General features: G+C 52.9%; 1 protein-coding gene across 1 annotated transcript in view; it reads left to right on the forward strand.

Annotated features, from left to right (window-relative positions):
* The window catches only part of LOC136296105 (hydrocephalus-inducing protein homolog), a 199735-nt gene that overhangs the window by 158156 nt on the left and 15235 nt on the right, over nucleotides 1-26344 (forward strand). The window contains 28 exon segments of the mRNA XM_066194929.1: nucleotides 2746-3004; nucleotides 3639-3782; nucleotides 5127-5267; nucleotides 5757-6073; nucleotides 7622-7787; nucleotides 8271-8369; nucleotides 9058-9267; nucleotides 10557-10685; nucleotides 13724-13901; nucleotides 14407-14537; nucleotides 14601-14657; nucleotides 15362-15483; nucleotides 16439-16575; nucleotides 17220-17341; nucleotides 17429-17625; nucleotides 18038-18170; nucleotides 19241-19480; nucleotides 19732-19918; nucleotides 20362-20529; nucleotides 20830-21003; nucleotides 22102-22225; nucleotides 22523-22670; nucleotides 22962-23166; nucleotides 23624-23769; nucleotides 24166-24265; nucleotides 24824-24923; nucleotides 25419-25587; nucleotides 25875-26113. Of these exon segments, the coding sequence (XP_066051026.1) occupies nucleotides 2746-3004; nucleotides 3639-3782; nucleotides 5127-5267; nucleotides 5757-6073; nucleotides 7622-7787; nucleotides 8271-8369; nucleotides 9058-9267; nucleotides 10557-10685; nucleotides 13724-13901; nucleotides 14407-14537; nucleotides 14601-14657; nucleotides 15362-15483; nucleotides 16439-16575; nucleotides 17220-17341; nucleotides 17429-17625; nucleotides 18038-18170; nucleotides 19241-19480; nucleotides 19732-19918; nucleotides 20362-20529; nucleotides 20830-21003; nucleotides 22102-22225; nucleotides 22523-22670; nucleotides 22962-23166; nucleotides 23624-23769; nucleotides 24166-24265; nucleotides 24824-24923; nucleotides 25419-25587; nucleotides 25875-26113 (4542 nt within the window).

Below are 26344 nucleotides of genomic sequence, written 5' to 3' on the forward strand. Positions count from 1 at the left end.
CCTTGGCTGGGTGGGCCTGGTGTGTAAAGGATGGGCTTCACGTGCTCGTTCCAGGGCTGGACCTGCAGAGCTGTGTCTGTACAGCTGTGCTGGTGCGGGGCCTTTCCTCCCTCCTTTGGGCAGCTTCCAGCTCTCTTGGCCAATCTGTGAAGCCCATGAGAAACCAGAGGACACGAGTTCTTAGGAAGAGTGGGCCATGCCCACTGAGCACATGTCATCCAGTTTTCCCTCTGCTTCCTGCTTTCCTGCTCTGCCATAACCATTTAGAGGTGACTTTTCCAAAGCAGAAGGCCCTGGGGCACCTCTCTACAGCGGATGATCAGTGGGAAGTGAGGGCCTCGGTCCTTTAGGGGACGTTGAAAAGCATCGAGGGCCTCTTGGGAAAGGATAGTTTGGTGTTGGGGTTTTGCTCAACTGGTTTTGCGGAGATATTCTTCAGGCTCTCAGCAGTGTCCTCCAGCTGTGTGGTTTCTGGAGTGGGATTTGAGCCGTCATGACTTCCTCTGGCCCTGAGCCTTTGTGAGAAGCCAGGAGAGAGAAAGCAGCTTTCCTTGGCACACACTCCAGAGAAGGACTGGGGAAGGAACACTCTCCTGAGGATAAGCGTCCCTTGGGTTGGGCAAAACTGGGTTAATTAGGTGAGAGTCTGTTAAAGGAGGGGAAAGTACAGGTTGTGTAAGCTCTGCTGTTCCCCAATACTGCAGCTTAAATTTAGGGAAATTAGGCCTTTAGGATTTTTATCCTCCCCTCTTTAGTCTTCTCCTTTTCTTACACCCCATAAGAGACCAGGGTGTATGGTTTCCATCCTAAATGCACATTATGCGTGTCTTACAGGCTTGTAAACCTCACTGCTATGTTATTGAACCCAGGGAAGGAGTGATCCCCGCCAGGGGTGATGTTCATGTGACTGTCACAGCAACCCTGGATGACACTGGGGTTTTTGCTGATGCTCTCCAGCTGTTCATTGGGAACAGACTTTGGACCACCTCCACCCTCCTGGCTTTTGGCACTGGCACCACAATTGTCACAGACAAACCACTTGCCCCGGAGCTCAACTTGGGATACCAATTCAGGTAGGAGATCTCCCACTCCCACCTCTCCTTCTGTCTCAACAAGGAGCAGTTTTGCTGTAGTCCTTCAGGCACGATCTTCTTCAGTGTTCAAAGACCCTGACTCCTTCCCTGAAGGCAGAGATACCTTTAGAGACATGTGATGGCCAGTTGAGCGTTGCTAGGTACCCTCAAAAACCACTGAAAGAGAAACCAGTTGCTCAATTGCCACTGAATTGCCTTCAGTTCTAACACATCTATGTCCTCACTTGGTCAAGTAATGATCTCGCAGGCTCCCCCAGAACAAAAGGTTCCCAAAATGGCGCCTGGATGAGGCGGGCCCTCCGTGTGGCTGCGGGACCAAGGGAAGATGGCATCGCACCCTTCCCTTCCAAAATGGCACCTGCCAGGCAAGCAGGGGCCCTGGGAACAAAGAGACGGGAGGGTGACAATCCCCCTGGGAAGGCAGGAGCCCGCAGAGCAGTTCCAGAGGCAGATGGAAACTTGCTGGTTTGTGTGGGGCCTGCAGTGCCGCTGCCAACGCTTCCTCACGCTGCTCGTGGGCTCTGCTGCTGCCCTGCCTGCCCAGGACTGATGCTTGTGCGGGAGGCCAGAATGTTAGGGTGCCCTCTCAGGTGCATCACCTCTGGGTTTGACCGGCAGCCTCAGGATGGCCTAAAATATTAGCGAGGCAGCATGATCAGAGGTGTTTGAAAAGCAAAACTGTTTTCATTAAGGTGAAAATAAGAAGCCATGCAGAAAAAAGAGAAAAAGCTGTGCCGAGTGCAAGGAGGACCTTTGCACTTGCTACAACACCCCAAAAATGCCCTGAGGATCTTCCTCTATTCTCTTAAGCATGTAACAATCCAGGCCGGATTCTTGGCATCCTGCCCAATAGAAATAGGAACAGGGCTTGAGGCACAGTCTCAAAGATCCAAGGGCTGCGTCCGTCCTGGCACAAGGCCAAAAAAGGTATCAAAACCTCTGGTTTTTACCTCATGAGTGAAACAAAGAATGGAACCCAAATCCTTCCCTTAAATGGAAGCCTCCTTGCCACTGTGGGGCTGCAAACCCTACCAGGTGAGGTACACTTCTACACAGGACCTTGCTCATTTTTCCGTTGCCAGCAGAGTTTGCAAAGTTCACTTCAAAACAGTTTCTGATTGCGAAATGAAGTTTCTACAAATGACCACCAGTGCAAAACCAAAGCTTCTACGAACGAGAGAGCCCCTGCTCCCCTGGTTTCCTCTCCTAGAGCAGACAGATGATTTCTAGCAGCTTGCTGGGATTGTCCAGAAACTTCCTCCGCGCTGGCTTTTAAAAATGCCTGCAATCATACCCCCGCACACAAGGGCCTCAGGTGCAGGATCTCAAAGATTCAATAACAGTTTCGGGTGCAGATTAATGCAAAATACAGTAACAGTATGAATCACCCCAGAACACACATTTTGGAGGAAAACACCAGATCCTGTTAGCCTGGCCTGGAAAATGCTACATTACCATTAGAAACATATTCCTCTTTGCAATAACGACATCAGAAGGGCAGCTTATCAGACACTGTTCCCAGTCCACATTAAGAGCTGCAAATGAAGACGGTCTCCAAGCTATTAACAGCTCAGAATCCTCATTGGGAGCAATCTGATGACCAGGACAATAGCTTCTCCCATACTATTTTCCATTCTGGTTTCTCTTCTAGCCTCCTTCCCTGTGCTCGTCAGTTCAGACTAACAGATGGGGGCCACCACTTCCATCAGCTCTTCTGGAAGGCGGAATGTAACAGGCCAGCTGGGAAGGAGGGCCAGAGCACCTCAGCCCACAGTAGCCCCAAGGCCAAACGTGATTCCCAGAGGCCCAAACGTACGGCCCCCGTGTTTGGGCTGGAGCCGCTGTCAATGGACCTGAAGCCAGGAGAGTCTGTGGACTTGGTGCTGCCAGGCTTCTCCCGCAAGGCGCAGGTGAGGTCCCCACCACGGGCTGAGCTGGGGAAGCATCAGATCCCCTCCCCTGGGCTCGTTCCACAGTCCCTTGACATTTGCCTGGGGAAATGAGCAGGGGCCTTCAAGAAACTGGTTTAAGACCACACGTTTCTGTGGCAGCACCACTTATTTTCCTTGCTGGTCACCATCAGACCAGCTACAGCTTTATTGTGATTCCACAGCCACCAAAACCTAGTGCTGATCCCGAAGTAAGGGTAGAAGGAAATACTGCTCTTTTGGGGCAGACAGCGTTGCATGCTTTGTCAGCAAAGAAGGGCAGAGAAATAAGTTAGTACCACTTAGACTAGGAGCCCAAAAAGAAAGTGAATTAAACAAGTGCCAAGTGGTTTTTCTGGGGTAAGCACAGAGTAAACCAAAAGCCATGTGAAGGGGGGGAGTTTATCACAAGTGCCTTTTGTGGTTATTGGGGTGCAGTGCTACAGACAGTTGAGTGCAAAATAAATAAGCTGCATCACTGGAAGAAAAGCGGGCAGTGACCATAACTCTGTGGCAGGAATAGGGCGCGTGGTGGGTGGTGGGTGCTGAGCCAATGCTGGGCATTTGCTGGATGCCCTGCCACCACCCCCTGGTGACAAGTGACTCTTGCATGCAGGTGGTGCAGAATTACGCCATCTGCGAAGCTGTCATTGGGACAGGCGGCTCGATGAAGAAGATAACAGAAGCAACCATTACCTGCGAGTTTATTGATCCCACTATAAATTTATCAGCCAGACAATTCTCTTTCCAGGTGGAGAAGGTAAGTAAGTGTCTGGATTGCATCCTGGCATTGAACAGCATGGCTGAGGGCGGGGTGTGCTTGTGTAAAAGCCCCTCTTTACCCTTCCTGAGGCACTTTGTAAAGTGAGGGGAGATGCTTTTAGAGATGAGACTGGTATTTAACGTCCCCAAAGTAAAATTGCAATTACAGCTGCACTGCCAAGGAGGATCGTGGCCACCTCCAGAGAAATGCCAGTTTCTCTGCTCACAGTAAAGGGAGGTTTCTGAGGATCCTCCAGGGCACGGTGATGTCTGTACACCGATGCTGTAGGAAAGCAGGGAAAAAATGGAGATTCCTGTGAATTCCTCAGGCTGACAAGGAAAAACCCAGCATCTCCTGTGTCTCTTTGCCTTCTCTGCTGTTGGCATGAATGCTGTATGGTATAGCTATATGGTATAGCTCTGTGCATTTCCCTAAGCCTCACCTGCTTCAAAGCACCCCCAGACACCCTGCAGCTGCAGTGATGATAACACTGAGGCAGAGCAGGTGCCCTTTAATCTCGGGATCCCAAGTCCAGCATCATGCTTCCCTCTCCTGCAAGTTGTCTGAAAAAGAGAAGATGTTTCATTAGTTGGTTTCTGTAGTTTCAGGCCTCTCCTCTGGTTCCCAGGTTTCCACTCAAGTACAGAATCCCTGGAACAGGCAGTTCCGATGTAATTAGAAGCTTTTCAGCTCTCCCGGATTCTGCCTGGGTTCTGCTTGACGCCACACACACAAACTGATTTATTGCATGCTATGGCACCTATTTGATACCAGTACATGCAGAACTAGTTTCCCAAACTCCCTGGTTTCTCTAAACCATGCAGGAAGCCCAGCAGAATGCAGACAAGGAAGGAAGAGCCTAGGCTGATCATAGCTTTGAGACCACAGACACCTTGTCCCTGTAGCAGGGACTGCAGGACGCATCCTGCAGACAAGCTGCTTTATGAGCCAATAAGGTTGTAAGAAATGGCTGTATGTGAGTGAAGATCATCTAGTGCTGCTCTGTGCAATAGAGAGACAAAACTGGAGACAAATGGTCTGGATTCCCTTTCTGGTGTAGATCTTGTTCAAGCAGCTGCCTCCTCTCAGGGCCCCATTTGCTCATCTGTACCTGGGAGTGTTTCCCTGTCCCCCAGAGGGTGCTGTGGTTTCTAAACATGAAAAGCATCTGCTGTAAAGAAAAATCTCCTGGAAGTGTAGAAACAAATAAAAAGGGTAAAAAGAAATGCGTGCACTTCTGGGACTGAAAACTGCGAGATGCAGCAGAAGCAGGTCTGTGGCTAGCTGAGGTTGGGTCTGTGGCTAGCTGAGGTTGTTTTTCCTTGTCTCCTGTTTGTGTAGAAACCCAGTGATGTCCTGACTCTGCAGTACCAGCCTTTGGCTATAAAGAACACCTGCCGGCTGCCACTCGACCTTATGCTCTACTTGGAGCAGCCGTTTCAGGTCTGCAGTGAGGACCAGCAGCCACTCCCACATGGCCAGGTGAGCAGCCCCGGACTCCTGCAGTGGGGTTTGAAGAGGAGGGATGCGGTGATGCACTTCTGTTGGGACGTCCTTAAGTCAAGAAGTTTAATCTGTAGCGTCAGCAGTGGGATGGCCTGAACTGCATCAGCAGAGCTGCTGAAGGAATCAAAAACTTATCTGAGTTGAGAAGATCCACCCTGGCTTTCAGGCACAGGGAGAAGGGAGCAGGCAACTAGGTCTGGGCAAGCCATGCCGTGAAGGTGTCTCCTGGAAAGCATCCCAGCTCTCCAGCAGCCACCCCTTGTATTGCTGCTGAGCACAGAAACGTGAGCCTGAGGGAATCCTGGACTCGAGTGTGGTGCCCGCAGTCAGACCCTTGCTGTAAAGAAATGAACGATGAACTGAGAAGCCCATGCTGGTGTCACACTTGGAGCATTTACTGGTTCATGCTGTCAGACCTTGGGATGTCATCCCACAGGTGACTAATTATTGTTCATCTGCTTGCAGCCTGTGACAGTGGACGTAGGGCAGACCTGTCACCTCTACATCGCATTTGACCCAGCTTATGGACTGGATTTTAATAGCTGGAAAACAATGAAGATCCTGAAGATAGAAATGGTCAGGGGCCATCCTTATGTGGAGCGTATCACCCTTTGCGGGGAAGCCCACTTCCCAAATCTCCAAATCCAGCCCAGCACCCTGGAATTTGGCGGCATCGTGGCTGGCACGAAACAGGAGCGTTCTCTGGAGATGACCAACTGCAGCCCACTTCCCGTCAAGTACCACTGGTCATTCCAGATGGACGACCATGTGAAGAAGTTGAGGTATGTGCACCTTTGCCCTGTCCTTGAAGCTCTTCTTCCTGGTGTCCTGTTAGTACTTGGCAAAGAACAAAGCTGTTTGCCTAGGAGCTGACAAACTGCTTCTGCCTTGTCCTTGTGCAAATAACACTGACCGGCTGCGGTCAGGCTGGATGCTCAGGGAATAGGTTTGCCACCAATTTGGTGCTCATTGTGGTTTCCCCTGGGAAGGAAAGCTGGGGCAAAGGCTGCTTTCTCAGACCTCCGTGGCCTGAGGCACTGTCCACCCTGATGAAGGGCTCCTAGTCCCAGCTGCCACAGTGCTGCTGGAGGCCCTTTTGGCCCCTTTGCTTTGGGATGGGTCCTCTCTGCAGGAGCTGCTCTCTGCTCCTTGCCTTCCTCCCTTGCGCTGTGCTGGAGGACGCCCAGAAAGTCCCAACACCAGAGAAAGAGCTACTTAGCAACTGGGCTGATGCTGAACCTCTTGTTACCTTCCCTTTCCTTCTTTTCTGAGACAACTCCTTTAGTGCCAGGACAAATTCTTTCCCAGGGGTCAGCTTTCAGTGGACACCCTGGATTCCTCACGACCCTCTTTTGTGACACTTGTTACTCACGTTGACTTTTCCCCACTGCAACATGTCCCTTATAGGTTCTGTACTGCTTGACAGCAGGACTTGTTCATCACATCATCTCCTATCCCTGCCTCTCGCTCCACTGCTTTAGAGTGAAAAATGTTGTCTGGGCACCATGGTCCTGTGAAGTTGCCTCAAACCATTCATTAAAACTAAAGACAGTGGAACAGATGATTAGGGATCTCTTGGGGGTTATGGTGAGAGAGCGCCTCATGCAGAAATGAAACCCAGCCTTAGATAACAAGCTACAAAGCGAAAGACAGTTTTTCTCTGGGGAGCAGGCACTGAATGCCTGTCTGGGAATGGAGCATCCAGGTTGTGTTTGACTGCGTGGGAAGCGCTTGTATCTCAGCAGGGTGACAGGCAGGCATGGCACAACTTTGTCCCTCACGTGGCATTAGAAACACAAGCAGAGTTACCCTGAGCACCTGCTTCAATTTAAAATGGGGAATGTGACCTGAGTCACCCGGGAGTGCTGGAAAATGTCAGCCAACCTCCCCAACACTCTCAGGGAAACATTCGTGATAAATACCTGGTAAAGCCGCAGAGTTTCTGGCGTTGGGCGCTGGGGGGGCTGTGCCGGCTCATCACTGGCTGGGTCTGCCCCTTGGTGCCTCAAATCTCCCCTTTTTCTTGCCTTCCCTGTCTTTTCCTCTCCCACTGTGTTTTTTTGCATCCCCACAAGGTGTTAATCTGTGTCCACTGTAGTTCCTCGCTGCGAGCAGTAGCAGCTGCCTGCACCACTGCTACCTCAGTGTCAGCCCTGGGCCACCTTTAGATGGGACCTGCTCCAGCCTGGATTGGGAAGGGCTGGATCAAACCATTTCTCAGTTCAACGCACCAGCACCCACCCAGGGGCTGCATCCTGAGCAGGAGCTACTGGTGCAGGTGTCCTTTCCTCCCACTGCAGGTCCCTGGTCATAGTTACGTTCTTTTCCAGACATGAGCTTTGCCCACCTAAATCCCAACCCAAACCACCGACGACGGTGTCATTCCCTTTGGATAAGCCGGCAACTCAGTGGAGACACTTCAAGATTAGAAAAGCGGAGGAGCCAGCCACAGCCCTGGAAGAATCACGGGATCTTGGCCAATCTTCAGGAGCAGAGGTAGATTTTCTTGTACACCTACTGCTTGCGTTACCTCCCTAGCTTGCCACCAACAAGTCCTGCTCGTGCTGACCTCCCTTTTTGCCGCCCTGCTGTCCTGTGCCCTGAGAGCGGGCTGGGCAGCAGGGCCGGTGGCTGGACATGGGGTGTGTGGGAGGGAGAAACAGGAGAGTTCTCCTTGGAGAAACCTGCTCAGATGCTGTGTTGAGTGTGGGTTTTTTGCCTTGTTTTCTTCACAATGTAAGATGAGGCTTTTGTCTGCATCATGATGATAGGACCTCCAGCTTCCTTCCCAGAGCAAGCTGTGATGAGTCCTGATCTCCATGTACCCTCTTCCCGACCCAGCCAGACGACCTCTTTCCAGATCTCTCTCTTCACCCAAGAGCTGGTATCGCAGTGGTGGCTCTGAAGCTGTCTTACAAAATGAGACTTTGCAAAGTGGCTGTCTCTTCCTCCTAGCATAGAAAATGGCTTGTTTTTCAGGTGCCACCACGTACTTGGGAGAAGTATTACGTCCCACCAGGGTTGGAGGGAGTCACCTTTTTCATGGACTTAGGGTACACTCCCCTCGAAACTGAGAAGGTAAGAGGGAATCTGTCTCACTCCCACTTTTCCAGTGTGGCAAGCAGGGCTGTAGCTCCCAGTCCCACTGGTGGCCCTCAGCATTGCCCACAGCGGGGCCTCACATCCCTCCGGACCCATCGCAAAGTGCTGCTGAAGCAACTGGTTGTTAGAGAGGCTGTGCAGGACATGTTGTAGGGCTGCCCAAGGACGCTGTGCAGCACCGATGGAGGGCATTGCTCCCCTTGGACCTCATCAGGTGGTCCATAGGAAATTTTTGCTGGAGCACGTTGAGAAAGCGGCATAGAAATCAGAGCGGGGCGGGGAAAGCATCAGGAGTCAGATGAACTGGGCTGGAATCCTTCCCTGAGCTCCAAGAGCTCTGGCTCTGAGTCGCCTCCTTTTCTAAAAGCAGTAAGAAATGCTTTTTAAGGGCAAGTTGTGCATCAGAGAGAATTTCTACTGCCAGGACACATCCCAGTTCACTTTCATGTAGTGTATTAATTAATGCATTGATCTGCGAGTATGGGAGAAGATTTTCCCCATGGTCCCTCCACTGGTCAGTGGCATGGATACAAGATGAGATTAGGATGATTCTGGCTGTGTTTGAGGAACAGTCCCCTCTGGCTACAGCTGCACTTTGCTCCAAGAAGCTCTTCTGCATCCAATTCCATGCTCAACACCTCAGTCTCTCCTGTCCTCCGTCCAGGTTTTCAGTACCCTGCCGATGTCGGGTGTGCTGCAGCCAGGAGAGACACAGCAGGCCTCCTTCACCTTCTTTGGCCTTCTCGACACCATCGCTCGTGTCACGGCGCTGTGCCACGTGGAGGGAGGCCCCACCTACAAGGTGAAGCTGACCGGGGAGGCCTCACGTGTCAGCTACTTGCTGAGCTCCCGGGAGATTGACTGTGGCTTACAGGTACCCCACATGTCCCCTGGCACAGCTCCCTGCCCTGCAACCATGGCCAGCGGGTTCCTGCCCGCCTCAGTCCAGGCCTCCCTCCCCTTCCCAGCCCCTTTGTTGGCCTGGGGCTTGGAAGTACAACCTTTGAGGGACAAATCTGGCATCCAAGCTGGTTTCAAATGGTCATCTCCAAGCCTCCCCAAAATGTTGAGAAAGGTACCCTGAGAAACACTGCCTCCTGGGGCAGGCAGGGTCCCAGTGGGGATGCTCTGAAGGACATGTCCCTGAGACATCCCTCTGCTGATCCATTCCCAAAGCCTGACCTCCAAGGAGATGCTCTTGTATAAAGCTCTTGCTTAACCCACACAATAATCAGGGGAAGAATTTGGGCTTCCAGTCACTACAGTTGCAGAGACTGTCCCAGAAGAATCCCCACTTCGCTCTTTTTCAGTTGAAAGCCCACAGGTATTTTCAGCTGCTGGCCCTGTCTGTGTAGCCCTGTGTGACTTCCTTGTTGCAGTATGTTGCTTGCCAATACTTGCGTGCAGGTGCCTTTTCTTCTGGAATGCCTGTCTTAGAAATGCACTGGCTTTTAGATACAATTCAATGGGGACAAAGTCATTGAAGCAAAAGAAAACTGTTCATTAGTAACAATTCAGCTGAGCCGGGTGTGTCTCCCTCCCCGAGAGCCGGGAGCCCAGCACACACACCCCTTTCACCAAAACGGCTTCTTTTATTCTTTTTACCCGGCCAGGGTGGTCCCTGTCCTCCTTCCCATCGGATGGTACTCGGGAACTTCCATTCTCTCTGACCGCCAACTCTTCTGTCCCCTCCCCTCTCATCCTACTGCCTTTTAGTCAGGTCTTCAACCCTGCCCCTCTCCCAGCTCACAGCAACACCCAACAACACGACCTGAACAAATCCAAACAATCCAAACAACAACACGCAAGAACCAACAACTTTCTTTCTTTAACCTCGTAACTCTTGGATTCATCTCACGCACCTCAGTGCCACCTCCTTTGTTTCTCCTGGCAGTTGGTGACCCCTGAGAGCACAGAGGGCCTGTGTCCCCTGGTTCATTTATTACTGGCCCTCACGTGGTCGTCACCACATGTCTGTGTGCTGCCAGAGCTCCCTGGTCCTGTGCAGGTGCCCTGTGCCTGGGGCTTGCCCAGCTTCCCAAGGGCCCGTATCTCCTCCCTGGTCCCTGCTCCCAGGTCTGCTTTCAACCCCGGGAGAGAGGAAGGAAATTCCCAGCACCAGGCCCGGGTCTGTAACTTCCTGCTCCTGTGCTTTCTCTCCAGATGTTTAATGAAATTCATCACACCACGGTCACCCTGGAGAACACCTGCAATATGGAATTCAACTGGGTGCTAAACCCTAGCACTGCAGACCAAGATCTGCCTGGTGTGTTTCTGGTCAAGCCCACCGCAGTAAGTAGCACAAGTGACTCACCCCAGCCCTGTGTCGGGTGGCCCAGGAGAGTGTGAAAGGGGAAAAAAGAGGGGGCGGGGGGGGGGGGAAGGGGACAAAAAAGTCAGAGGGGAATACCCCAAACCCAGCCATGAGAGAGAGAAGGGTGTGAGCGATTTCTGCTGGGAGCAGAGAAGGTCAGACAAGTGCTGTCCTGATAGACTCCCCCACGGCCTTGGCTGGCGGGTGGCTCTGCTGTCTCACGGCAGACAGCGGCGGAAGGCACAAGTGTGTTGGTCACTGTCCCGTCCCGCTGTAAGGGGAGCAGAGGAGAATTCTTTTTGATAGATTTCTCGGGCGAAAATAAGGCACAAACGCAGCAAATATTACATCTGGAAATTGGTAAAGAAAGGGTACGGCCCCGACCAGAAGGGGACAGAAAAGAGAGCAGAGAGAGAAAAATGAATGAACAACAGAGGGAGTAACAGAAGCCAGGGACAGAGCGGTACCGCTGGAAGCCTGGGGCGCTGTGTCGGCGTCCTGCTCGGCGGCTGGAGCAGGAGCCCGTGTGCGGCCAGCGCCCCGAGCGTGCTGCCGCGGCGGGCTGGGCGCGCTCCGCGCCCGCGGCAGGCGCGGCGGTCCCGCGGGCTGCGGCGTCCGGGCTCCGCAGCTGCGGCTGGGCACGGCCGGCGCGGCGGCTGCTCCCGCGGGGCAACGGCGGAGCGCTGCGGGGCCGTGGCCGGCGGGGAAGCGGCGACAGCGGGGTAGGCAGGCGGGGAAGGAGCGGCTCTGCAGGGAGCCGGGCCCTCCAGGTGCTCCCGGCACGACCACAACCAAAAATGGCGGGGGGAAATTGGCAGCGTTAACTGCTTTTGTGCGCCGAGATTCCTCCCGTAATTCAGCCCTTCTAGGAAGACTTAGTCAGACGGGCAAAGTTTGCCCGGGCTTCGCGGTCTGCCCTCCCCCAAGGGAGAGGTCGCTTGCAGCCCCCCCGAGACGGGGCCTGCCTGCATCTTCTCCTTGCAACCTCCTTCACGCCTGGAGTGTGTTAAGGCTCCCAACGCGACTGCAGCCCCTGTAGTAATTTTTCACCCCGTGTCAGAAAATGGATTTATAACATATGGTGAGGCACAAATAAAAATGGAATTGGTTCCCCACTGCGGCGGTGCGTGTCCTCCCACGGCCGGCTAGCCCCGACACGCCCCCGCACGATCTATAGAAATGTGGGATCTTGGCTGCCGACCTGCCCTGCCACGTTGCGAGTGCGGAGGAAGAAAGACGGGACTCTCAAGAGGCCTGACTGCAACTTGGGTTTATTGGTAGGAAGGAGGGAGCCCTCAGCCTGCGACCGGTGCTTCAGGGAGACCCTGAATCTCAGGAGGGAGAGGGTTTTATACAGTGGCTGGAAGCTCAGGGTGGGTCCACGTGCAACCAGTGGGGTATAACTGGGGAGTGTCTACTGACGTAACAAGCATTAACATTAAATACCAATGATCCGAAGGAAGGAGGGGAAAGCTTCCAATCCAGCCGGTTGCCAGAGATCTCCCTTCGAAGCTTCTGGACCCGGGGGACAGGCCCTGGGTGACTGGCAGGGTGGGAGGGTTTCCCGACGAATGGTGGACAGGTAACCAAGGCGGGAAAGGTGAACCAAACAGGGGTTGTATGTGGGGCAGGCTGAGGGAGAAGCTTACAGTTTGTAACAAAAGGGACCTAAAAATACAACGGCACTGAACCAGGGTACAAAGAACAACTATCTTACATTAAAACTCATGATAAAGATCACGCCACCGCACCTCACAGTCACTCTGGGGACCCCGACGGCTGAGATGTCAGGCTGCTGGCACTGGAGCGTTTCTGAGGGTCGCCTTACCCAGGCTGTGTGATCACACAGGACATTGTCCTTTGCCCTGCCTCCCCACTGCCAGGGCTAAGAACCACTTACATAGCCCTTCAGTAGGCGTGCTGGTCCCTGCCTCCTGCAGCTTTGTGCTGTGCAGAGGCTTTGTGGGGCAGTGAGGGGGCCGGGGAGCAGCGGGGCTGGAGGAGCGATGAGAAAAATTTGCAGCGTCATCCCACCATTTGTCCAAGCTTCTCAGTCCTGCCTGGGTGTCTTTGAGCCGAAGCAGCACTCCTGCCTTTGTCCCTCCTTGCAGTGGGAAGAGGGAGCCGATTGGCTTTCCCATTTCTTCATGCCTGTCCTACAAGGGATGGGAGGAGCTGCTGGCCCTGCTGAGTGCGAGGGCTTCTCTTCCATAGCCAAAAAAGCCTTTTCTTGTTGAGGCGGGCTCTTGCTGGCAGAGGGCGAACCCCATGAGCAGCAGAGCTGTGCTCACATCACATCAGGCTGTGCTGGGGCTGCAGGCAGATGAGCTCTTGGGAGGACACACTGCACCCCCCGGGTCAGTGGCTCGATCTTTTGGGCACAAGGAAGGTAGGAGGTGTGAGAAGCAAAGCCCACTCATCAGTTAAAATTTCAAGAAAATTTAATATGAGACAATAGGGGCCAAAGTCAATAAAGCAGAAGGAACAGCACTGCCTGCTTAGCCACATTAGCTGCAGCCAGAGGCACACACCAGTCAACACAACACCCCTTGTATAGCCGGGGTATTGCATCAGCCCAATGCGTATTTACAAGCAGTTCTTTGTATTCCAACGTTTTAACAGAGTTCCTTCTCCGTCCGGCCTTTTTGGAGCATATGCGGTTGTCCTAGTCCTGGTCCTTTGTTACTTTTTGACACATTCAACAGGCTTCAATTCCTTCATTGGTTAAATGTTAATATTACAACAATTCTTCACCAGCATTGGTATCACAACAAAACATTTGAATTAAAAGAACTCTAAACTTCAGCAAAACTTCTTTTACAAAAGTCAACATTATAAAACATACAGTGTTTACTCTAACAATTGCAAAAGCCAACACTGTAATGTATTTATCATGATGGTGGTGTGGTTTGATGGCTTCTTGTAGATGAGAACCTGTCTTCTCAGCCTGTCTGTCCCCTGAACCATTCCCCATCAAACTCTGATGCATCCCCTCTCTCTTCTCCTGTCCCTGCAGGGCTCCATTGCACCTGGCGAGACGCAAGAGCTGAATTTTTCTTACGTGCCAGGATTACCAGGAGCCTTCAGCAGGACTTACCACCTCAAAGTGGGTGACCTGGAGCCAGAAAGTATCCGTCTGAAAGGAGAAGCATCCTTTCCCATGTTTAGTGTGAACCTGCCCTGGAACATCAAAGGTGGGCACTGCCTGTCTGCCTCCAGGAGGGGCCCCTCTGGTTTTGTTCCCTACCATATGCCCACGGGGCAGCTCGTGCCCACCTCCAGCAAGCCTGGAGGGTTGCAGGACTCCCAGACCAACTCAAGCTCTCTGGTTGCCTCATGAGTCTTGAGCAAGGATCCCATGTGGTCTTTGTCCCAGGAACCATCCTGCAGAGCTTGCCAGCACATCTGGCAGGGTTCTGAAGGGTGATGGCTAGACTGAAAGGCTTGGGAAAGCTCTAGGAGAGGCTGGCAGGGCTTCTGGCAGGGTTGGATTTGTGTGACATTGCAGGGGATGAGATGCTCCTCTGTGGGGAGGCAGATGGGTGAGGATGCAGAGAGGAGCAGCAGCATCCACTTTCCATAGAGGGCTTGAGGGATTTCTTTCTGGAAGGAACCAGTGGTGGGAGGCAGGGACTTCCCAGCTTTAATGGGATTGGCACTTTGCTCACACTTCTCTTTGTGGATGTTTTCTTCCTTCAGGAAATGAAAAGTATAAAGAGCCATTGGAACGGCATGTAAAACAGCAGCAACAACCAAGTCAAAGGAAAGAATCAGCTGTTGTGAAGAAGACTCAGAGCCCGAAGACTAAGACCTTGAAGTCTCAGCCCCCAGTGACTCAGACCCTGAAAACTCAGGCCCCGGTGACTCCGACCTCAAAGACTCAGACCTCGAAGACTCGGAATCGGAAGACTCAGAACCGGAAGCCCGGCTTGCTTGGCTCTGGCGATACAGTAAGAACAGCTGCAGCCCAGTTTGGCACACGCCACCCTCTCCGTGTCACCTGAGGCCCTTGCAGCCCACAGCAGCTTCCTGGTGCCCTGATGGCATTTGGGACCTCCCTGCCCACTTTACAGCCATGTGTCACCTCAGCATTGCCCCTAGGGCTGCCACTCTGGTCATGGTCTCTTCTGGGGTTGCACCAGCTTCCTGGCTACCCCAGGGAGAGATCCTGAAGGCCATGCTCAAGGGATGGAGTTGATGGCGCTTTGAAGGAGATGCAGGTCATTTCTGGGGAGTTTGCTGGTCCCAGCCCGAGCCCTGTCAGATTTACAGACCCAAACAGTAGGTGCCTGATTGTGCCCTGGGACTGTGCTGGCCGTGCTCATCTCCACGAGGCACCAGCTACCAAGCTGTGCTTTTCAAGACACAAAGCTTTCAAGGCTTTCCCGGTTCCCTTTCAAGACAGCTTTTGTCCAAGCTGCCTTGGTACTGGCTGGGGGCAAGCAAGGGTCTGGAGCTCTGGAAGGTTCCTGGCTTGTCTGTCTGCCCGGCCAGATCAGCTTTGCCAACAGTGGCTGGGCAGGCAAAGGTGTGGGAGTGACTTCCCTGGAGATGAGGTCCTGGCTAAGAGCAGGCGGTGTCACGGACACTGAGCAGCAAGACAGGAGGACCCCACAGCCCCTCTCAACAGCAGCAGGGTGGGATCCTTTCTGAGACAGACGCCCAGCTGCAGATAATAATGGCAGAGAAGGCTGGTTTGGAGGTGCAGCAAAAGCTCTCATCCCATCCCCTGAAGAGCGGGTTCCCTGACGAGGAGCTGCTCCAGAGTCTTATCAAGTGAGTAAGGATTCCCATCCCCATCTCCAGGTGCCCCGTGGGGAACATCTAGCAATGTCTCCTTGTCCTGAGAGATCCTTGTGTCTGCACAACTGGGGAATAGCCAGGGACTTCAGAAAGGGTCTGGTCCCGGTGGCTGACAGGCTACGTCTGAGCAGAGGAGTGTCCTCCCTTCCCCAGCACCACGCTGAGCTTTGGACTGCTCAGCTCCCCACAGGTGTGGGGTTCTGTCCCTGCAGCTGAGGGGACCCAGCGCAGACCTTCAAGCCCTTCCAGGCCGCATAAATTCTGTCCCTGCTGACTAGCGCTAGAAGAGACAACTCCCAGCTGACGTCTTGGTTCCAACTAACAGAGCACACTAGACAAACGGAGAAGGGAACTGCACGTGTCAGCAAACACTTTAAAATCCAAACTCAGATGGCTCGAATCCTGGTGGGGTGGCAGGGCTTATCTAGGTTCCTTGGTCTCTTCCCTTTGCGCCATCATGATGCAGCACAAGCACAGGAGGCTTCCATTCAGGAGGAAGATGCTCTGCAGAACAGATCATATGATCTGGTTGCAGGGCAATGAAGATTTCCTGTGCGGGCAAATCTTTCTTCTAGGCCCTGAGGCAATTTCAGGCTCAGGCTGTACACGAGGCTAAGCAGTTTCATTGAGACCAGTGGAGGCCCAGTGTACTCACCTCTACTGGCTTTTCATGGCAGAGGAGCTGCAACCAGTGTCCATTTTAAACTAATTTTAGTTTCAGCTACCATGGGTGGCTGATAAAACCTAGGACCTGCACTCCTCCTGATTTCCCAAAGTCGTTGCCAGGTGGTCAGGCCTCGGGTTTCCTATGCTTGAGCTGAGTTTTTACAGCAATGAATACAGAATTACCCACTTTATTTGCATCTTCCATCCACCTGAAACTGTAGCCAGGCTGTGGTTTAAGGACTGTCCTTACTCCTTCTTCCAGCATTGAGCCGCTTGAGTATGTCCTGGACCTGGGGTCTGTATTTAAGGGCTGCACTGAGAGACGCACTCTGGAGATCACCAACCCTGGGGAGATGCTTTTGTCCTTCCGGATGGATGTGTCTGTCCTGCAGGACACAGGTAAGCAGTGCTGGAGACACTTCCTGTGGGCTTGAAGAAGGTGTCTCAGACAGATTAGCTTAAGCCACTGAACTTGGGGACGTTTCTGAGCTTTTTCTTCTCAGTGGCCCTGCTGGGAGCTTCAGAGTCTCAATTCTCCTGGCCAGCCATGCCCAAGGACCTGGCCTGCCTGTGACTGCCCTAACGCTTCAGTGCAGGGGCCAGATGGGCTCATCAGCCCGGTCACCTCTCAGCATCTTCTGCCCTTGGCTCCCACCAGCATGAAGTTTCTTTGGGCACTCTGTGGACTTGTTTTGTGAACCAGTGGGGTCTGCTGTGTTTTGGAAGTGCTTTGTTTGGAGTTCACGCTGTCACCGCACTTGTGTTAAGCCTTTATTGAGGAAACAGCCTGTCAGATCCTCTGGTGGATGAAAAGAGGCTTCCAAAAGTGGCCTTGAGGCAAGGCTGTGCTTCCATCACACAGAGGCTCGCTGTGTCTGAGGGGTGTTCACAGGTGCACTCTTTTACGTTTTTGTCCAGGTCACCGCACGGCAGGGGGGTTTTCCCAGACTTCTCAGCCAGGACACCTGTAGGGCCTTAAACATGCTTATGACACATTTCATGTCTCTTGTGTATCTCAGCTGCTTTGTTTTCATCTGTTCAAGGTTTCAGTGTGGACCTGGACCAAATGGAGGACCTGCCTCCCAGACACACCGTGACATTTGAAGTGTGCTTTGAAAGTGCTTGCCGCCCACAGGGTGACGTGGATGTGCTGCTGCCCATCAAGGTACCACAGCTCTTGGGGCAGGCAGCAGGCTGGGCACCGCAGCAGCTGTCACCTGCACCCTCCGCTGAATTCCCTGTCCTTCTCCAGGTAGAAAAAGGCCCCACGTCTCACATCCGCCTCCATGCCGCTGTCATTGAACTGTCACTCAGACTTTCAAAGAACACTCTGGAGTTCTCGGATACCCTCGTTGGGCAGTGCCAGACTGAGACAGTCCGGCTCTACAACTGGTTCCATGTCCCCTGCACTTGGTTTATTACTGCCATCCAGCCTGTAATGGAGGTAAAGCACGGGCAACACTGAACACGTAACTTCTTGGTTGGGTTTTCTTTGTGTCTCTTGCCCTTTCTACTCCTGTGGCTGCCTGAGCACTTGGGTCTACAGCGTGTTTGAGGAAGCTTCTGAGGGTCTAGATCAAGGCTGGTTTGCCTGGACCTGTTCCATTAGCTGATGCTTTGCTTTTCTAGCACCTTCACCCATTCCCCCTCCTCTGAGGACTCCAGTTCCCTCTCTGCCTGCCCTGTCTACAGGTTTTCCCTCCAGCTCTAGGCTATGGGGGCCACGCTTGTTGTGGCTGTGGGTGCCCTCAGCACCGTATCAGTGTCTCAGAGCACTGCAGGAACTGAGGCTCTGTCCTCGCAGACCCAGGAGACCTGACAGGATTCGTTTCTGTGCCCGGAACAATCAACGCAAACGCAGGACACCAGCCCTACATCAGAAGAAGCAGGCACTGGAGGATGAGCCCTGTCCCTTTGAAGTGATGCCCTCCGAAGGAACCCTTGAGGCAGGAAGCTGGCAGGACTTGAAAATCCGGTTTACACCAAACGAGGACGTGAGATTGGCAGGTGTCAGCCCAGGAGGCCGAAAGGAGGGCCTGGTGCCGAGAGTGTGCTCTGAGCTCTGCCTTGGCAGGGAGCTTTCTGCAAGCCCCGTACTCAGCTACTCAGCCTGGCTCAGTTCACCCCACAGAGCATTGCCGTGAGATGTGCTTTGAAATGCCCACAGGGAGCTTGCACAGAGAGCATCGGGGCTCTGTGGCTGCCTCTCGGCACACGGGAGGGATGTGCCCAACTCCCCTCAGCCTCCCCCTTGCCCGGCTGTATTTGCAGCTGCGACACTCGGTGCAGAGCAGCTGCACACCGGCAGAGGATAATCCTGGAATGGTCCGTCTAGGCTCATCCTGCTGCAGAACTGACAGACAAAACAGCCACCAGACACCTTCCTGGGCACAGCAGGACAGTCACCTGTAGTGCTGTGCTGCCAGCAGTCCCTGGGGCTCTGGCCTGCCTGCACAATCCCATGCAGCGGGGGATTCAACTTAAAGGATGGAGCGTTCCCAAAAGTAGTTTGCCTGTGGCCGCTGGGTCTTGGAAACTGATGGCCTGTACCGGTATGGACACAAGTGCTTCTGTGCCTGCAGACAGTCCCAGGGATCTTTTAATTGCTCAAGAGACATAACCATCTTGTGTCCGGCTTTGCCCAGAGCCAGACACTAAGCAGTGAAGATGATCCTTATTTCTAGCCGGTGAGAGCTCATTTGCCTCTCTCCTGGAGCTGGCGTTTGCCTGATGCAGCAGTGCCAGGACTGTGTCTGGACACTGTAACCCCGAGGGCCCTTCTCATGAGCACTGCACTCCTGCATGACTAGGTGAAAACATCTGACAGTCCATTGTAGATCCATCTGATGCCCAAATACCCAGTTACAGTGCACACCAGGATTTATCCCAGTTATTCGGCCCCAGACTACTACAGACGCTGTAGTCCCTGGCGTCAGTAAATACCTGGTGGTTTCCATTCACCTTGGAGGGACTGGGAACACCCTGACCTTGGAGAAAGCGTTGTATCTGGGGTCCTGTCACCTGGGACTTCATGGATGAGTTTTCTTCACTTTTCTCTTTTCAGAGGTCTTACAAGAATGAGCTGAAGCTTAACGTTTGTGAGAGCAGCAATTGCTTAATGCTGCACCTGTCAGGACAAGGTCTGGAGCCACGGCTGGAGTTCAGCCCCCCGGCACTAGAGATGGGATGGGTGCTGGTGGACAGCGACGGAGTGGAGGCCACAGTGGTGGTGAAGATCCCATGCAACTTCCCCATTGAGTTTTACTCCCTGGATTTTGATGAGCAGTACCTTGAGGAGGAGAAGGTGAGAAGGCAGGTCTGGTCCCCATGTACATGCTGCCCAAGCTTCACAGCACTCCAGCATTCCCAGGCTTGTGCCAGGGCGACGGAGGCAATCCCCAGGGAAAGCCAACTCTGCTGACATGCTGTGGGAGGACTTCAATAGCTTGTGTTGTTGGGAGGAAGAGAGGAGACAGAAAATGGGTTTGTTGAGCGTGTGTGATGAAAGGCCAGAGAAGGAATCTTGCGTATGGTTTCTCTTCCCTGCGCACACAGATCCTGCGGACGGCAGTGGGGTCTGAGTACCAGAAGAAGTTTCTAATGCCTCCCCGTGCCGTGGGCGAGACGCTGCCCCCAGAGCTGCTGGAGTACTATGAAGCCCAGAAGAGGCTGAATGCTCAACAGGGAGAGGTCAAGGCCATGGCAGAGGCTGAGGCTGAGGCCATGGGCGAGGCAGAAGCAGGTCAGAAAAACAGTGAGGGTTTGGCAGCGTCTGTTTTGACTGTGGTCGCAGCACCCATACACCCTGAACGCTGTCACCTTCGGGGAAAGCCCATGCTTTTAAAAACTGCCTGTTCCCCAGCTTGGTGGAGGAACTCTTGGGTGAAGGACTGTGGCATCCTCTACCAACCCTGAGTGTAGCCAAAGCAAGCTCCTATCTGCCTGCCGTAGACTGGGGAAATAATCGGGATATTCCACAAAGACTAGGATTGGATGAGTTCTTCAGCCAGTAGAACCAGGTCTAATATCACTGGCTCTTTTATATTTGCACTTTCCTAGCAACAAAAGAACAAGCTCATGTTGCTTTCACCAAGTCTCCTTTTCCGGGATCTGAGCAGATTGGGAGGATGAGGAGGATCAAAGGTAGGCAGGAGGCTGACCTTTTCCCCTGGTTTTTCACTGCAGCACATCACAGGGCTGTCCCATTCTATCCTGAGGCCATGGTGAAGGCGACTGGGAATCCTGTCTCTCGAGCTGTCATTCGCCACCTGGGCATTGACCAGTCTTCAGAGAGGTGTGAAGCACAGCAGGACAAAGGGATTGTTGTCATTGTCCACGGGCCACCCCTGGCAGGTATGTGAGCTGCAGCCCTGGGCTGCAGGGAGAGGGGCAAGCAGGAGAAATACATCCTGGTGGACCTTGGTGCTTAAGGCAAAGACCTCAGCCGAACAGGAGGTGGAGATGATCCTCCTGGCTCTAGAATTCAGAGCTGGCAACCACGCTCCAGCTGCCTCCCTCATGGCCTCCCCTGGAGGGACGCTTGATTTCCCCCTGTTCTTTTAACTTTGAAATCTTGTTGGAGATTTTTCCAGGGCCTGTCCCTGTAATGCCTCATGTGCACGTGTCACCAAGCAGTCCTCCTCTCTCTCTCAGGAAAGACAGAGATGGCGGCGGCCCTGTGTCACCATTACGACGCTGCTCCCTTGTCCCTTGACACCGTGGTGAAAGAGGCCATTGCCAATGATGGCAGCCAGGCAGGGCTCCGTGCCCGGGAGCTTTGCACCGAGGCTGCCATGGAGCTGAAAAGCAAAAACGAAGGTAATGCTGGTGAGGAGAAATGCCAGACCCAGAGCCAGTGCTTGAGAAACCCACCATGACTGTCCACTTCTGCTCACTCAGAGCAGCAGTTTTTCATTCTTTGCGTCTCTTAGGGAACATGGGTGAAGTGCATCTCTGGCTGGTCTTCAAAAAATAAAAAATCAATTTTAAGGGCTCAGTCAGGGATTCTTTGATATCCCCCTTCGCTGCCATGCTTGGCACGTGTTCATTTTTCTAAGGGTGGTGAAGCATGCCTGTCTCTTTCCCAGATATTTTCTATTTCCTCAAAGCTGAATCAAGCTTGCTTCTCATGGGCAGCAGGCAGAACTGCTGCCCACTTTACCAAGGAAAAAGCCTTCTGAAGTGGCTCATTAAGCACAAGAGGACTGACTATGAGTGTAACCTTGCAAACAAGAGGAAGGGAAGGACAGCCTCCCAGAGGAGTTTCCAATCAGAGACATGCTACAAATGAGCTCTTGTCTCCCGGGATTTACCTGTGCTCACTGTCAGGTTACACAGCTCGTGTATGTTGGGCTGTTCTCCATGTGAGACCAGAGACTTTTAGGAAGCTTACTGGGCAGCTGGTAGCCTGAGCTCTGCAGGGTGAGGCCAGACCTGCCACAGTGCAGGGGGAAGTTTTGCATTGCTCACTTTTGAACCTGGCTGGGTTGGGAGCTGGCGGAAGGAAAAGGAGTCTGTGTCCCAGCAGGGTTTTCCCACAAGGAGCATTTAGCTTCAGCAGAGACGGGTGGTGCAAGCGGGGCAGGGCTGCAGGTCTCCACAGGAGAATGCAGGATGGGTGCAGTGTATGGAAACAATGGTCCTGGAGGACAAATCCTTGGCTTGATCCATAGGGGAACTCCTGTGCAAGCAGTGTCACCTGCATGCACAGTTGTTAGGAGGGACATAGTGCTGGCTTTAAAATCAAGGATGGGATAGCGTGCTGGTAAGAGAAGCAGGGAGGGAGCTGCTTCTGAGTGTTGCCAGTGCCCGGCAGACTGGGGAAAAAGTGCCGCGTTCCTTCCAGGGTCCAAGGCTGTGCCCATTGTGGTGAAAGGTGCCTACTTGCTTTTCAAAGCCCTCCTGAACCATATGTCCCCTATGCAGCTAAAAAGCGTCAGCTCGCTCTTCTGGCCAAGAGAAGACAAGCCTCTCAGGAGAAAATGAACAAGAAGAATGCCAAAGGCAAGAGCACACCAGCGCAAAAGAAGACGGAGCCAGCCAGCAAACCCCAGGTAAACATGATCTGCCTGGGTTGGTGCCTGGGACCTTTGCATTGTCTGTGAGATGGGCAGGGGCTGCTTACAGTGGAGGCTCTGTGCCAGCCAGGGCCTGGTATGTGGATCCATTGCACCAGGAGTTTGCAGGCTTGGGTCTCTGCTGGCCAGGGGATGGGCCCTCCAGGACCATCCCCTGGAGCCCCCAGCCTGCACTGCAGGGTTGTTCTAGTCTCCACTAGTGAGGAACCCCAGCTGCAAGCCCAGCAGTGGGAGTTGTCCAGGGCTTTCCACCGGGGTGTATTTTCCTTACAATGGTCCACATTACAGTTCACAGTTTCCACTGCTCCTGCACCGCAGCAGCTGAACATCACCAGCAGTTGTGGGGAAGAGCTGAACTGCCTGAGCTGTGTGCTGCCCGAGCACCTGCTGGTGGAGATCCTCTGTGAGAGGCTGAAGGTATGTGGGGTGGGGAAAAGGAGACATTCCTGCTCCGGAGAACAGGCAGTGAGGTACAACTCGGAGAGGAGGAGGTCTGTACATGCTCTTGGAGGATCCTGGCCTGTGTGCAGGGAACCCTGGGGGAAGCTGCAGATGCCCTTAGTTGGCAGAGCCTAAGGACAGACACAAGCTGCTCTTAGCTAATGCACCTGGAACAAGGACAGCTGGTGCCCTGTGACATCTGGGTTTACTGTCCAGCTGTGAGCTCCCTGTGTGCAATGGCTGACTTACTCTTCCCTTTATTTGCAGCACGAAGACTGCTGCAAGGGAGTGGTCTTTGATGGCTTGGAGAGCCTCTTTGCAAGAAGCCTGGAATCTTCTCTGCTCTGTGTACTCACAGCTGTCAAGAATCGCCATTATATCTACGTGGTGCACGTGCATCGGGATTATGCTTCTTGGAAAGCCAGGAAGGAAGCTGAAATACAGAGGAAGGAAGATGAAAGACAGAGGGAAGGTGAGATATGTCTGTCCCTCTCAAATCTTCTCTCTCAAGCCCTCAGACTTATCTCTGTGTGTCTGGGTTTGCAGCAGAGCTTGTAAGAAGTGTTTTTATTCATCTTTCCACCTTCTGCCTCTGTAACCACACTCATCTCAGAGTTGCAGGAGACTGGAGGCTTTAAGACACCTTAATCTCTAACATTCAAGCTTGGGCAGAAGTTCAAGCTGTTGTAGCTCAGTGACAAACAACTGTCCTCAGCCCTGGTGCACTTAAGCCAGGAAAAGCACAGGAACTCACTGCCTGGCCATCGTTTGAGGGATTGTCTGAATTTTGGAGCAGGGATATGAGCTCCCCAATGTCTCCTGGTGTGATATGCTGGGTTGGGAAAAGCTGTGAGTCCTTGCAGCTGACTCCCAAAGCACCCAGCTGTGCTTGCTGTCACTCATGGTTTCTCCTCTGGTTTGTGCTAAAGAACTGCAGCGGGAGGAAGCTCTTCAGAGGAACAGAGAACGTGCCTTGAGAATGGATGAGGAAGAGTATGATGCCCTCCCTGAGGAGGAGAAAGCTGCCGTGGATGAAATAATATGGGAATTGAACCATATGCGGAGGGAGAGGCGAGTAAGCCTTCCATGGGTTCCTGCTCAGGGTAGTGTCCCCGGAGGGTCTCCCTGCTCCAAGGACTCTGAGCTCAGACGTGTTTGATAGCAAAGGCCAGAAGCAACACAGGGATGGCCACTCTTAGCTCCCCGGCTCCCAAGGGAGGAAGGACCTTCTTCTGTTGAGGTAGAACATCTTCTTCTCTATGGTGAAGACAGAGCTGGGCTGATAGGGTTTTTTACTGCAGCTGAATCCCACTGGGGCAGCCCATGAGATGAACAGGTTAGCAAAGCTTGGGAGTCCACCGACGCTTGTGAAGCCTGGGAGGCCACAGGGGAAGCAGCCAGCAGAGACAAGGACTTGGAGGCTGTCTACCAAAAGAATGATCTGAACAGTGTTTGTTTCTTGCTGCCTCAGGTTTCAGACACAGAAAACATCCTGGGGATTGTTCAGGCTGAAAACATCAAAATCTCTGCAAAGGTCTATGATGTTTCTCTGAGGATCGACATGCCTGAAGGTCAGTGGACGCCTCCCAGACAAAGCAGTCCAGGTGCACTGCATTACCTTGGGGGGCGGGCGACCAAAGCGCATGGGATGGGATGGGATGGGATGGGATGGGATGGGATGGGATGGGATGGGATGGGATGGGATGGGATGGGATGGGATGGGATAGCATGCAAGGATGGCATGGACACATGAAGCACAAACCCTGCAAGTGGTGTGGAATAATGCATTGTCAGGGCATTGACAGCCTTAAGTCTCTCCCCTCTGAACTTTGAAGTGTGCAGCTTCACGTGCAGATTGGATTTGGGGGCTTTGAAACAACAGTGACGGGAACAGGCAGTTGGCAACTCCCACGGGCTCAGCACAGCATATAAAGTAATTTCCGTAGCTACTAATCCTGCAGATAATTTGAGTAGGAAGAGAAAAGGCAGACAAATAGCTGGAAAATACTGTCAAGAACAGAAACTTGCTGGAAAGGGTTTTGTGTCAAGACCTCCATGTAGTTTGTGACCTGGCGTGTTCTGCAGCTGATAAATACCATTTCTGACCTGGCTCTGCGGGTTTTCTGCAGGTCCAGATGGAAGTTTGGAATTTGGAACCATTAATGTCCTAGATAAGGTGAAGAAAGTCCTGAGTCTAAAGAACAAAGGGGTATACAACATTGAGTACAGGTGAGTCCAGCTGCCTGGTAGTGAGCATTTCTTCAGATTCCCAGGCCTGCATTCTCCCTCTGTCAATGGCTAGAACCTGTTTTCATGCTGGCTACCTCATGGGAAATACAAAACCCGGACTCTCTAATCTCAACTATTTTACTAGAGAATCCAGCCACAAACCAGCAATTCTTCACAGCTCAGCACGAACCCAAAGGAGAGCCCCAAAAATTTCAGCCACTGAAATGATGAGATTCATTGCTTTTCTTTGATGGTCACTTCCTTTCTCTTTCTGAGACTCTGTAAAGAAGCAAATGAAAAATTCTGGTGTCAAGGTTTCATGCATTAACCTTGTGATTGTCTGCACTCTCTGTCAAGATCCAGGATTCCCTGAGCAGAGCTGAACTCTCCCTTTTTTTTTGTTTTTTTTTTCTGGTCCTATGCAAAGTCCTGGCCGTGCTGGTGGTGCCTGTACTTTTAACTGCAGAGATCTCCATTCCTTCCCTTTCTCCCCAGCTTCACGCTGAAGGGTGCAGGTCCCAGGACGCAAAACTTGGCATCCCACTTCAGCGTTGAGCCTCGGTCGGGCATGCTGACTGCCTCCCAGCCTGGTGTGAATATTGAGATGCTCTTCCACCCCACAAGTGAAATCTTCCTCAAGAACAAACCCATCCTGTACTGCCAGGTGAGCTGCTTGGGCCAGGCTGTGTTATCTCTCGACATTTTGGGAGTGTAAACAGGATAGGTGTCGAGTGGAAGGAGTGCTTTAACTGGAGAATCCTCTCTCCTACATACACAAACAAAGTCTTTCAAAACCATTTGGGAGGCTTCTTAAGTGGAGCTGAGCTTCTGACTCCGGAGGAGGTGCTTAAACAGGGAGGGGTAAACTGATGGAGGCCTGGGGTGGAGACTGGGGACTGGGGTAGAGGCTGGCCTCTTTGCTGTGTTTACCACCCCTTCCTGTGGACACAGGTGATAGACGGCAGCTCAGGGGAAGGAGGCCAGACTGTTGCCGAGATCCCACTGAGGGTGTCGGTGAGAGCTGTGTACAGCAAGTACAGCATTGAGCCCGCCTCACCCATCGACTTCGGTGCCATGCTCGAGGGCACCAAGAAGACCCAGACTGTCATCCTGGAGAACAAAGGCATGCTCAGCTTCGAATTCTACATCCACCGAGCACCCGAGGATGCATCTGCATGGGAAAGCCAAAGGTACGAGAAGCCCTGCACCACCTTTCCTGTCTGAGGAGGCACCAGCCCACGGCTGGTATGTGGCAGGCAGCCAGGAGACCTGGGCTGTTGTCCGTTTGCATCCCTGGCTTGGGGAGAGGGAGCAAAAAAACACCGCAGTGTCCCCAGGTGTAGTACAAAGCTGGTGATAGAGCTCCTGTCCAGCAATGGGTGCTGCACTCTGGGAGCCATCAGGAGCAGGAAGGCTTCCCT

Source organism: Chamaea fasciata, unplaced genomic scaffold (genome assembly GCF_029207755.1).
Source record: "Chamaea fasciata isolate MVZ Bird 193981 ecotype frontalis unplaced genomic scaffold, bChaFas1.0.hap1 SCAF_12, whole genome shotgun sequence".
Classification (NCBI taxonomy): Eukaryota; Metazoa; Chordata; class Aves; order Passeriformes; family Sylviidae; genus Chamaea; species Chamaea fasciata.